At 38.8% G+C, this 12,438-nt stretch overlaps 1 protein-coding gene across 3 annotated transcripts in view; it reads right to left on the reverse strand.

Annotated features, from left to right (window-relative positions):
- Positions 1 to 12,438, reverse strand: part of CHRDL1 (chordin like 1) — a 171,348-nt gene that overhangs the window by 140,286 nt on the left and 18,624 nt on the right. For all 3 annotated transcript variants that reach the window (XM_053657497.1, XM_053657496.1, XM_053657498.1), the window contains exons 3-4: positions 5,701 to 5,813; positions 2,892 to 2,985 (exon numbers count right to left, since the gene is read on the reverse strand). In XM_053657497.1, coding sequence (XP_053513472.1) covers positions 2,892 to 2,985; positions 5,701 to 5,813 — 207 coding nt within the window. The remainder of the gene's footprint in view (positions 1 to 2,891; positions 2,986 to 5,700; positions 5,814 to 12,438) is intronic.

A 12,438-nucleotide genomic window follows, 5' to 3' on the forward strand; every position in this document is an offset into this window, starting at 1 on the left:
GTGCTTTTCAGATAAGGTCAAGTTCAAGGAGTTCATCATCACCAAGCCCTTATTATATGAAATGTTAAAGGGACTTACCTAAGAAAAAGAAGATAAAAAATATGAACAGTGAAAGGACAGCAAACTCACAGTTATTCACAGCCACACCTAAAACAAAAGCAAACTAAGTGGACAGCTAGATGAGGAGAGGAACCATACAAATGGAGATCACATGGAGGGTTAGCAACTGGGGAGTGGGAGGAGAAGAAGGGGGAGAAGGTACAGAGAATAAGTAGCATAGACGGTAGGTAGAAAATAGACAGGGGAGGCAAGAATAGTATGAGAAATGTAGAAGCTAAAGAACTTGTGATGCATGGACATGAACTAGAGGGAGGGAATGGGGGGAGGAGGTGTGCAGGGGGAGGGGAATGAAGGTGGAATAGGACAATTGTAATGGCATAATCAATAAAATATATTTTAAAAAGAATGAGAAAAATATAGAAGGTGAAGAAGTAATTTTTACAACTAATGATTTAAAAATAAAGAGAAATTTCAGCCCTTTCACTTAAAACATCATGCATTGATCAGGCTAAATTAAATAATACATTTACAGTACCTCATTTTGTGCACCAAATAGAGAGAGAGAGAGGGAGAGAGAGAGAGAGAAATCTGAAAATCTAGAAGAAGAGGAAAACAAGTTACCTACAAAAGAACTACAATAAAAAAAGAAATACCCCCCAAATAAAAATAAATAAAAATAAAAAAGAACTAAAATCAAAGAGAAGAGTTCTTCTTATGCACAAAGGAAGTCAACAAACCATTTATTAATATCCACAAAGTTCTGAGGCAAAATAAACATTCACCTATAATTTAATACCAAAATTATCATTCAAGAATGGGAGCAAAATAAAGACATTTTCACATATAAGGATTAGGGAACTTTAGTACCACTACCCACAGGAAGAACTGTTAAAGATTATAGCTAACAAGAAAAAAATAAGCTCACAAGGAAATGACCTCGAAAGACAAGAAAGGAAAAAAAAAGTGAACAGCTGGTTTCTATACTCAATAAAATGGGCTTTTTAAATCTTCAAGACAATGTGTTTATTTTTTTCAATTTTCTCTTTTCTGGGATTTATGATCTCAATTTTTAATATTTTATTTTGCTTTCAAAATAATTAGTAGCTTATGCTTTCCCTTTCTCTCAATACTTGCTTCCTGTTTTACATCTGGGATAATTGACATCCATACTCTACTCTCATGCCTCAACCTCTTTTCCAGGGAAGAAAAACCTCTATATATAGTTTAGATAAATTCTTATGAGTTTAGACCACTTTTGGAGCTTTCCAGGGGGAAAAACCCAGTTTTCATAATACTGTATGACAATCAACCTGACAGATTTTTTTTAAAGTTCCCCAGATTACCCTGTTTATCAAAAATTTCACTCCGATCAACCCAAACCCCTCCTATACCAATCCTTTGTAATACAGTTAAAGTAGGATACAAGAAGCAAATAAACAGAAAAATAGTAAGCCTCATTCATTTAAGGATTGATTCCTAAAAACAACTTTTAGGTAGTTCATATGTTGAGTCAGTCTCTTACCTCTTGGAGAATATACTATCATTACCAAAACTCAGAAGTCTGTGACATGGCCTGATCTTTTGCCATCTGGTAAAGAATCCCTTGTGTTTATCAGAGTGCATTTATTGTTGCAGGAAAGTTCACTCTGCTCCAAAAAGGTGGTGACAAAAAGGGTTGGGAATTTCTTTCCACTAAACAAAAAGTCATTTCTGCAACATTTCAGTTAACTGGCTTTTCACTGAACCTTGTTCTTAACCCCATTCCCATAATTTTTGCCCTAACATGTTTGATTTCTCTTATAAATTCACTCTTTACGAAGGAAAGTGCCATCTATGCTCTAGATTAGTGGTTCTTCGTGTTTTTATGGTCATGTCCTGTCCTTTTAAAAATATTGAAAAAGTGATGGATCCTCCCTGAAGAAATGTACACATATATGTAGTTACACCAAAGACTACAAACAATTTAAAAGGGTCCCTGACCCCATAAAGCTTATCCATGAACCCAAACTGCAGAACCTTCCCCCTAGAGGGAGACCATAAAAAGACTTAAGAGGACTATAAGGCTTCTGCTTTCCAGTTTTCAAGACTGTCTCTTAGCTTCTCCTAGGACTGTTGTTGGCCCCACAGACATTCTCTGAATCAATGCACACACATGCCTCTGGTGTGGGAGCCAGGCCCTAGTCAGATGTGAACAACATGGCACTGAGGGAGCCCCTGCCTCAGATAAACACCCTAACCACAAACCATGGAAGCATAGATATCCTACCAGCCTAGTGAAAAAGTCTCTGCCTGCCTTCTCCTTAGATTTACTCTTAATAATGTACACATAGTAACTACAGTCTGGAACAGGTGACTATTCAGCAGGCAGGCAGCTTTATACTGTCATAAACCTCACTGGATCAGCTCCTTTGATTTATGAACAGACCGTCATCATTTAGAAGCTATGCTCAGATGCGATTCCAGCACTAACTGCATAGGACACATTTTGCCATGCTACAACTCCCCTGGTACACATTACTTGTGGCAGAAAGAGGCTGTTTACAGCAAAAAATACCTGGACCACAGTTCCCTTCTCCCAACTGACTGCACCTTCAAATGATTAAAAGCCCAGTGAAAATCTGTTAGTGGGTACCCAAGAACTTGTTAGAGCCTAGAATGTGCCCTGCTTGGGCTATAAACAGTATTTAGGGGCCAGTGTGGACTGCCTAAAAGTGTCCTATTGTTATTTCTGTCTGGAAGTTTCCCTTCTGGGGAATTAGGGAGATAGTGTGGGTTGGATGGAAAAGGGAGGAAGAACCACAGCTGGGAAAGAAAGAGGTAAATCAGTTTACCTGGGCAGCGAGGGCAGCACAGATGAGGAACATGTACAGGAGAGAGACAATGGAGACTTGGACATCTGACTCGGCTACAAAGCACATTTCCATTCTGAAAGAGAGGAGGCAACACGAAAAAATCAAATGCCTTTCAAAGGTCAATGACATCATGCCAGTTCGGGAAACAGTCATGCAAGGACTCACCCAGACAATAAATAACACATTCCTGAGAAGCTGAATGAAATCAGCATTTTTCTTTACTTTTCTCATCATTAGCACCTCTGCTGGGTTGGCTGATAGTTTATTGACATATTTTTCTAAGATGGGATCACTACTACTTCAGTTTTCAAAGCCTTCCACTAATTTTGGGAGGCTCCTTCTGGCTTAGCTCTGTGGTGTTTCTACCATTCCCCAGCTCTAACTGCACATATTTTCCAGGAGCCTAGTCTGATTTCATAATTACCTGCTCAATGCCATGGAAGGGAAGGGATAATAAGCCATGAGTTCCCTGAGCTGCTACATACCCCCAGGTAAGGAGACATCCCTAGCACATGAATCTTAGATTCCAAATAACCCTGCTTTGGTCCACTATGTTGAGTGCCTTCTTTCTTCATTTCTCTTTTCAGTCTACATTTTTCTGAGAACAAGCTAGAGTTTGGAATTGAGCTGATTAGCTGGTATAATTGGTATATCTGGGTGGGGCAAGTAAGACGCTGCCTAATTTACAATTACAAGATCCCTAGCTCTGATAGCTCTCAACCATTCCTAGAACAAAGGAAAACTTCAGAAATCATATTGTTATTTCTGTCTGGAAGTTTCCCTTCTGGGGAATTAGGGAGATAGTGTGGGCTGGGTGGAAAAGGGAGGAAGAACCACAGCTGGGAGTGTTAATTAACTGTGTTAATTAACTTTGCATTAACACTTTCCATCCATAATTAAGTTGAAGTGAGGGTTACTTTTATCTGTCAAGCTGTTGTGAGGGGTGTGGGTGATGAAGAATATGTAGAAAGAAAAGATGCCTAGCACTTGAGCTGTTAATATGATCTCACTGGCACTGGGATCATATAAACATTTTCACTGTCCTACAGACAGCAAAGCCTCAGCCCTCAAAGGTTAGCTGTCCATTTCCAATAAGTTGGTCAAAAATCTGTTATAATCATGCCATACCAGGCAATTAGGCAGTCTTCAGATGCTCTATCCAAGAGCTCCTCTAATCATTTAAAGACACAGGGTTCATTTTATACCTTCTTTTCTCATGTAGTTTCTAGAAGTTTTTTGAGTGTTGCCTTTGGAAATACCACAGAGCCTCCCTTATGTGTCACACTCCTCAGAGACAGGTGGTATCATTTTGAAGTGAGATCAAAGCACATCAGAAACCACTCCTCTTGGATGAAGTCTTAACTAATTCCTCCTTAGTGCTTTATTCTGTTCTAGAATTAATCAATTAATTAAAATGATAATGACCATAATGAGAGTGATGATGATAATAATAGTTAATGTTTCTTCAATGTTGACTGTGACCAAGCACCATTTTAAGTAACTAAAATGAATTAGTGCATTGAATCCTTACTATAACCCTATGAAATGTGTAATATCATTATGCCATTTTAAAGAAGCTGGAGGAATCTCAGAGAGGTTAGGTAAATTGTCCAATGTAACATGGCTCATAGGTGGCAGAGCCAGGTTTGGAAACTTGGTCTGTCTTGACTCTAGAGGCCTTCAGCCTCTTAACACCACCTGATATTGTCTGAAAGCTAGGTTTCCACACACTCAAAATTCTGAAAGCCCAATTTTCTGTTCAAATGGCAAAAGTGTCTGCTCCTGTTCTACCTGGGCACTAACGGAGAATTGAGTTCTCCGATGAAGTCTCAAATGAGAGACTTCAAAATTCTTTTGTATATGTTCAGCATTCTTACTTCTTAAAGCCCAGTATAAGGCCTCCCTTCCCAATTGGCCTAGTGCAGTGGTTCTCTGCTGGAGTCCACTCTGCTCCCCAAGTAGCCTTGGTCGTGTCTGGAGATATATTTGGTAGTCACAACTAGGGTCAGTGCAACTATTGCCTGATAGGTAGAGGTCAGAGGTGGTGCTAGACATCTGTAATGCTCAAAGCAGCCACCACAACAAGGAATTATCTGTTCCTCAAATGTCAATACTGCCAAGGTTGAGAAATGCTGGCCTTGAATATGGTGGTAGAGGTCTGTTCAGAAAAATGAACTATAGCTGTGGTTCTGAGTTAAGGCTATGGAAAGAAAATGGAACTACCTGTGTTGTCTATTGCAAACATAGCATTTAAGCTATCCAAATGCCTCTCCAAAGTACTTGACAGGAGCCAAGGCCAAGCCAAAGAACTCTAATCCTTACCATGTACAGGCCAAGATTTCACTACCTCAGTCCTAATAATAATTATTGGCTTAGACAACATAAAATACAGTCTCCCGATAAATCAGTGAATAATGTGCACTATTCTTCTCTCTAAAGGCCAGACCTAAAAATGGTTTCCAACAAACAATTTTGTCTTACAATTCGGACATTATATTGAGCTTTTTTTTTTTCTCAACTCCCACTATGAAACTACTCTGCCTTTTCCTATCATGTCCCATATCACTTAGCTAAGAGACCATAAGTACATGTCTATAGCAAATATTCAGAGATCCCATGGAAATTAAGCAAAAGGCAACAGAGGAAAGAGACAGAAGGTGCATATTTTTCCTTGTGATCTATTTCTTATCTTCTTTTAGGATTTTAATGCTCATGGTCATCTGGGCACTGAAGCACCTCTTCACGCTAGGAAGCAAACTAGGAAATCACATGCCATGAGGGATTGTACCTCTGAGCAGATGCAGTTCACACAGTAAACGAAACCATACGGTTCCAGGTAAGGATGCCATCTCTCACCCACTCTGTACTTCTTGTCTTGAAACATGCAGTATGTCTCTGAATCTGTGAGGAAGGAGATGAAGAATATACCTGTTAGAAAACATGACCATGTCACAAAATTCAAAAGCAACCACAGGTTCTATCTACTTTAGTGTACATCAAGGGAAGAGGCACAGGGAATATTTACAGAACACCTACTATGGCCCAGAGTTTTATATGCTTTATTTATTTGATACTACAGTGACCAAGTAAGGTAGGCACTACTATTAGTCTCATTTTATAGATGAGGAAAATCAATAGTCATGTAACCAGCAAGTAACTGCCATGAGACTCAAACCCACATTTACCTGACAGTGAAGCCAACATCTTGACCACGGCTGTATTATAATGATAAAATAAAGAATCACATCATGTGTTCTTTTGGAAAAGGTTGTGCTCCCTTGCTTTGTAAAAGCAAGCTAATATCTGAAATGCTGATTTATCAGAACATCCTCAGAGTTGCCTGGTGGTGATATAGGGGTGATGGACTAAATACATTGTGTTAGGTCCCTATAAATGACTTTGTCCACAAATGCTTACATCATTCAATAATCAAACAAGTATTTGAGCACTTACTATTTGTCAGGCTCTATACTAAGTGCTAGAGATAAAATAAGGAGCAAAAAGACACATAGTCCTTGCTCTCATTCAACTTAATAGACTTGTTATTGCATAAACAACTCCTCATGTAACAAAAAATGTCTCCTTCCCTTTTACTGAAATAGAAATTTTGCTAGTCACAGCTTACCTTAGACCATAAGTATGTTACCTGGGCACATACTATATTGCTTCTCTTATTTTACATCTTATTTCTGTGTCAGGATAAAAAGTCCTCAAAAGTAGGCAACATTTTTTTCTTTAGGCTCTATCAATTACATAGCATAGCACACTGTGGCCAATAAATGTAAGGAATCAACAAATAACAGGTAAATAAATTTGAAAACCATGTGGTTTGTCTTCCACCCTCTTCTACTTCTTGATTCCCATGATACAAAGCCAAAATAACCTAAGACTCCTCTTCTATCAAACACATTAATTTCCCTCACTTGCCAGTACACATTTCCCTAATGATCAAAATTGAAAGTAAAAAAAAAAAAAGACAGATGAGCAAGAAACTGGGAGAAGACATCACCAAAAACTGAAGTATTTGAATCTGAAACATTTTTAATTATTCAAATCAACCAGTAAAGGATCAGCAAATCCAATAGAAAAATGGTCTAATGTGAGTGGGAATGCAGAGTGGTGTAGCCACTGTGGAAAACAGTATGGAATTTCCTCAGAAAATTAAAAATGGAACTGCCTTTTGACCTGGCAATTCCACTGCTGGGATTATACTCTAAGAATCCTGAAACACCAGTTCAAAAGAACCTATGTACCCCAATGTTCTTTGCAGCACAATTTATGACAGTCACATGCTAGAAATAGCCTAAGTGCCCATCAGTAAATGAATGGATCAAAAACTGTGGTACATTTACGAAATGGAATATTACACAGCAGTAAGAAAGAAGGAACTACTACCCTTTGTGACAGCATGGATGGAAATGGAAAACCTTATGCTAAGCAAAATAAGCCAGTCAGAGAAAGACAAATACCATATGATTTCCTCACATGTGGGGCAGGAGATAGGGGGATGGAGATAGGGGATAGGGAGGTGAAAGAGGGCATAAGGAGGATAAATAGTAATGGAAAGAGATACAATAAAAAACTATGAAAATAAAACATGCAAATTAAAAAATTCTACCAAATATTTCAAAGAAATGGGGAGGATGGTGTACTTCCAACTGAATCTTTGATATAATCATTCCATTGATACTAACATGAGATAAATATATAAGGAAAAATGTATATACCAATATCCCTCATGAACATAGATACAAAAATTCTCAACAAAACTTTAGCAAATTAAATCTAACAATGTATTACAAAAGATAACACTTTATGAGCAAGTGGAATTTATTCTGGAAATTAAAGGCTAGTTCAACACTCACAACTCATCAATGCAATTCATCATATTAACAAACTGAAGAAGAGGAACTGTGCAATTGTTGCAAAAGATGCAGAAAATATTTGATAATGTTGTACATGCATTCATGAAATTCTCAATAAATTAGGAAAGGGTCTTTGTCAACCTGACAAAGGACATGTATAAAAAACCTATAGATAACATCATATTTGATGGAAAAAGGCAATATTTTCTTGCTAAGATTGGGAATTATCTAAGAATGTCTGTTTCTTCACTCCTAGAAATACTAACCAGTGAAATCTTGTAAGAAAAAGAAGTTAAAGGCACACATGTTGGAAAATACAAAATAAAACTATTTCTGTTTAAGAATGAAAGGAAAAAATGCTAATTTTGGTGCAGGATATAGACATACAAGCCCAGGAAGCACAAAGAATCCCTGATAAGTTGGACACAAAGAGGGCTGCACCAAGAGATATCATAAGTAAAATGCCAATAGTAAAAGATAAAGAGATACTCAAAAGCAGCAAGACTAAAGAAATTAGTTACCTATAAAGGAGTTCCCATAAGACTGTCAGCTGATTCTCAAAAGAAATCTTATAGGCAAGAAGGGACTGGCAAGAAGTATTCCAAGTCATGAAAAGCAAGCACCTAAAACCTAGATTACTCTGTCCAGCAAAGCTATCATTTAGAATCAAAGGGCAAAGTCCTTCCAAGGCAAGGTGAAGGTAAAGGAGTTCATCATCACGAGGCCATTATTATGGGACATGTCAAAGGAACTTATTTAAGAAAAAGAAGATCAAAACTACAAACTTTAAAAGGGCAACAAATTCACAACTACCAAAAACTGAACCTAAAAAAAACAAACTAAGCATACAACCAGAACATGAACAGAATTACAGAAATGAAGATCACTTAGAGTGTTATCAGCTGGGAGGGGGAAGGGGGAGAAGGGGGGAAAGGTTCAGGGATTAAGAAGTACAAATTGGTAGGTACAAAATAGACAGAAGGATGTCAAAAATAATGTAGGAAGTGGAGAAGCCAAGTAACTTATATGCATGACCCATGGATATAAACTAAGGGGGGGATGCTGGAGGGAATGGGGATACCAGGTAGAGGGGGATAAAGGGGGAAATTTGGGACAACTGTAATAGCGTAATCAGTAAAATATAGTTTTAAAAGTTATTCCTCACTTTTGTTAGTGTTTTTGATTTCTTAATTTTCTTTTGATTATTTTTTAGAGTTTCCTTCTACATGTTTACGTTACCCACACATTCTTGTATATAGCCCAATTTTTCCATTAGAGTCATTAGCATATTAATCATAGTTATTTTAAATTTATGGTATGATAATTCCAAATTATTTGCCATGTCTGAGTCAGGTATTGATTCTTCATTTGTCTTTTTCCACAGTAGTTGAATATTTTTGTTGAAGTTTGCACATAATGTATTGGGTAAAAGGCATTAAATAGAGTGAATTTTCATGTTACTTTAGCCAGGAGATAGGAAATTTTACTGTTTCTTTTTAAAATATATTTTATTGATTATGCCATTACAATTGTCCTATTCCACCTTCATTCCACTCCCCCTGCACACCTCCTCCCCCCATTCCCTCCCTCTAGTTCATGTCCATGCATCACAAGTTCTTTAGCTTCTACATTTCTCATACTATTCTTGCCTCCCCTGTCTATTTTCTACCTACCGTCTATGCTACTTATTCTCTGTACCTTCTCCCCCTTCTCCTCCTCCCACTCCCCAGTTGCTAACCCTCCATGTGATCTCCATTTGTATGGTTCCTCTCCTCATCTAGCTGTCCACTTAGTTTGCTTTTGTTTTAGGTGTGGCTGTGAATAACTGTGAGTTTGCTGTCCTTTCACTGTTCATATTTTTTATCTTCTTTTTCTTAGGTAAGTCCCTTTAACATTTCATATAATAAGGGCTTGGTGATGATGAACTCCTTGAACTTGACCTTATCTGAAAAGCACTTTATCTGACCTTCCATTCTAAATGAAAGCTTTGCTGGATAGAGCAATCTTGGATGTAGGTCCTTGTTTTTCATGACTTGGAATACTTCATTCCAGCCCCTTCTTTCCTGGAAGGTCTCTTTTGAGAAATCAGCTGACAGTCTGATGGGCACTCCTTTGTAGGTGACTGTCCCCTTATGTCTTGCTGCTTCTAGAATTCTCTCCTTCATTTTAATCTTGGGTAATGCAATTATGATGTGCCTTGGTGTGTTCCTTCTTGGGTCCACCTTCTTTGGGACTCTCTGAGCTTCCTGGACTTCCTGGAAGTCTATTGCCTTTGCCAGATTGGGAAAGTTCTCCTTTATGATTTGTTCAAAGAAGCTTTCCACTTGTTGCTCTTCCTCTTCCCCTTCTGGTACCCCTATACTTTGGATGTTGGAATGTTTAAAGATGTCCTGAAGGTTCCTAAGCCTCTCCTCATTTTTTTTTGAATTCTTATTTCTTCATTCTTTTCTGTTTGGTTGTTTCTTTCTTCCTTCTGGTCCACTCCATTGATTTGAGTCCCATTTTGTTTCCATCACTATTGGTTCCCTGTGCATTTTGCTTCATTTCACTTAGTGTAGCCTTCATTTTTTCATCTAATTTGTGACTAAAATCAACCAGTTCTGTGAGCATCCTGATCACCAGTGTTTTGAACTGTGCATGCAATAGGCTGGCTATCTCTTTGTTGCTTAGAAATATTGGCTCTGGGGCTTTGAGTTGTTCTTCTGCTTGAGCCATAATGTTTTGTTCTGTTCATGTCTGTTATGTATGAGGGGTGGAGCCTTAGGTCTTCACCAGGGTGGGGCAACCCAGTGGCTGGGCTGTGATGCTGTATTTGGGGGGCGGAATCAGAGGGAGCAATAGCATTTGTTCCACTCTCTCTCAGATTTAGGTCCCCTCTGCCATGTCCCACAAGCAAATTGGGCCCTTCTGGTGATGGTCCCCAGGTGGGTTGACTTGTGTACATACTCGGACCCTGTGGGTCTCACCAAGAAAGTCTCCTGTGAGGCTGGGAGCCTCTCCATGAACCTCAATCCCCGAAAGTTTTTCCAATTGGTGCTTTTAGGCTTTATTTTCTGGTGCTGGGGCCCTGCATTGTGAGGTCTGTCTCACTGGTTTTTTTTTTGCCTGGTTTATCTGCATGTGAATGTGTGACCGTGGTCAGCCAGCCGCCTTGGGCCCCCACTGGGTCCACCCATTGCCACCCCGCACCTGGGATCTGTCAACCACCGCCTGTGTGCCTGGATCGGTCTGGTAGCCATAGCTGTTTCCTGCTAGGACCCCTGTCCCGAAAGCCGCTGACTCCACCCCTCTTACCGGTCTGGATAAATGGTTTGTTGTTGGACTTCTGTACAGTTCAATTTTCTGACTGTCTTTGTTGTATTTTTGTTTCTAAATCTTTGTTGTCCTTAAATTTGGTTGTGCAAAGAGGTACAGTATTTCCACCTACACCTCCGTCTTGGCCAGAAATCTAATTTTACTGTTTCTTATAGTCATAGTGCCAGAAACTAAAAGTTGCTCTAATGTCTCTGTTTATTCCCCACCCCTGTTGTTCTTCTGATTTCCTAGATACTCCTTAAATAATATCTGAGGCTTGCAACTCATTTAACTGTAATCTCCTATTATATATGGGTCCTATTGATGTGCTGCTGGTAAATTGTGGGGAGAGGAGAAACATTCTACTGCAATTAGCCCTCAGTCTTTTAGTAAGCCTGTGTCCCTGAGCTGTGTGACTTTCAAAAGTGCTTTGCTCCTGCCCTGGCTGCTGGCTCAGTGGATTGAGTGCTGGACTGTGAAGCAGAGTGTCACTGGTTCAATTCCCAGTCAGGGCACATGCCTGGGTTGCAGGCCAGCTTCCCCAGTGTGGGGAGTGCAAGAGGCAACACCACACATTGATGTTTCTCTCTCTGCTTTTCTCCCTCCCTTCCACTCTGTCTAAAAATAAATAAATAAAATCTTTGGAAAAAAAGTGCTTTGCTCTTTTTTGCTCAGTCCCTCCACTCCTTAACCTCTCCCATTCACCCACTAGCTTATCCCCATTTTCCTGGTTAGTTCAATTTTTTCATTACACTCCACATATGAGTGAAGTCATATGATATTTGTCTTTCTCTGATTGGCTTATTTCACTTAGCATAATGTTCTCCAGGTCCATTCATACTGTTTCAAAAAGGAGAAAGGAGTCATGGATATAAAAATAATGTAGTGATTGCTGGGGGGAGTGTAAGGGAATTAAATAGTAATGGAGAAAAATACAGTGAACATTAAATCAAAAATAAAATATATTACTAAAATAAGTAAATCATATTTGTGCATAAAAATAAGCTTTGTTTTAGTCACATAACACTATACAGTTGGGTTATTGTAGTTTAATAAAGTAAGGTTCCCTAAGCACATTTAGTATTTTTAATTGTATGCACTTTAGTTATGTAAATAAATTAATAAACAGTCAAAAAAAGTGTGTTCTCCCCCTATCCACCAGTATAGGTTAGACAGGAAGGCCAGTGGAGTTGGGTGTGTCCCTCCCCTACCTGAAGTGGGAAGAAATTTTTCTCCTCTCTTGGCCCTAACAACCTGGTTGGGGCTTCTGAAGGTAAAACTCACAAAAAGGAGTTTTTATTTCTCAAGCAAGTACATGTTTCTTTTCCATCAATTAGTCAATTACCCTTTAAGTGTTCCTACCAGGA

The sequence above is a fragment of the Artibeus jamaicensis genome, unplaced genomic scaffold (genome assembly GCF_021234435.1).
Source record: "Artibeus jamaicensis isolate MK-2021 breed Jamaican fruit bat unplaced genomic scaffold, CSHL_Jam_final scaffold_461, whole genome shotgun sequence".
Taxonomy (NCBI): Eukaryota; Metazoa; Chordata; class Mammalia; order Chiroptera; family Phyllostomidae; genus Artibeus; species Artibeus jamaicensis.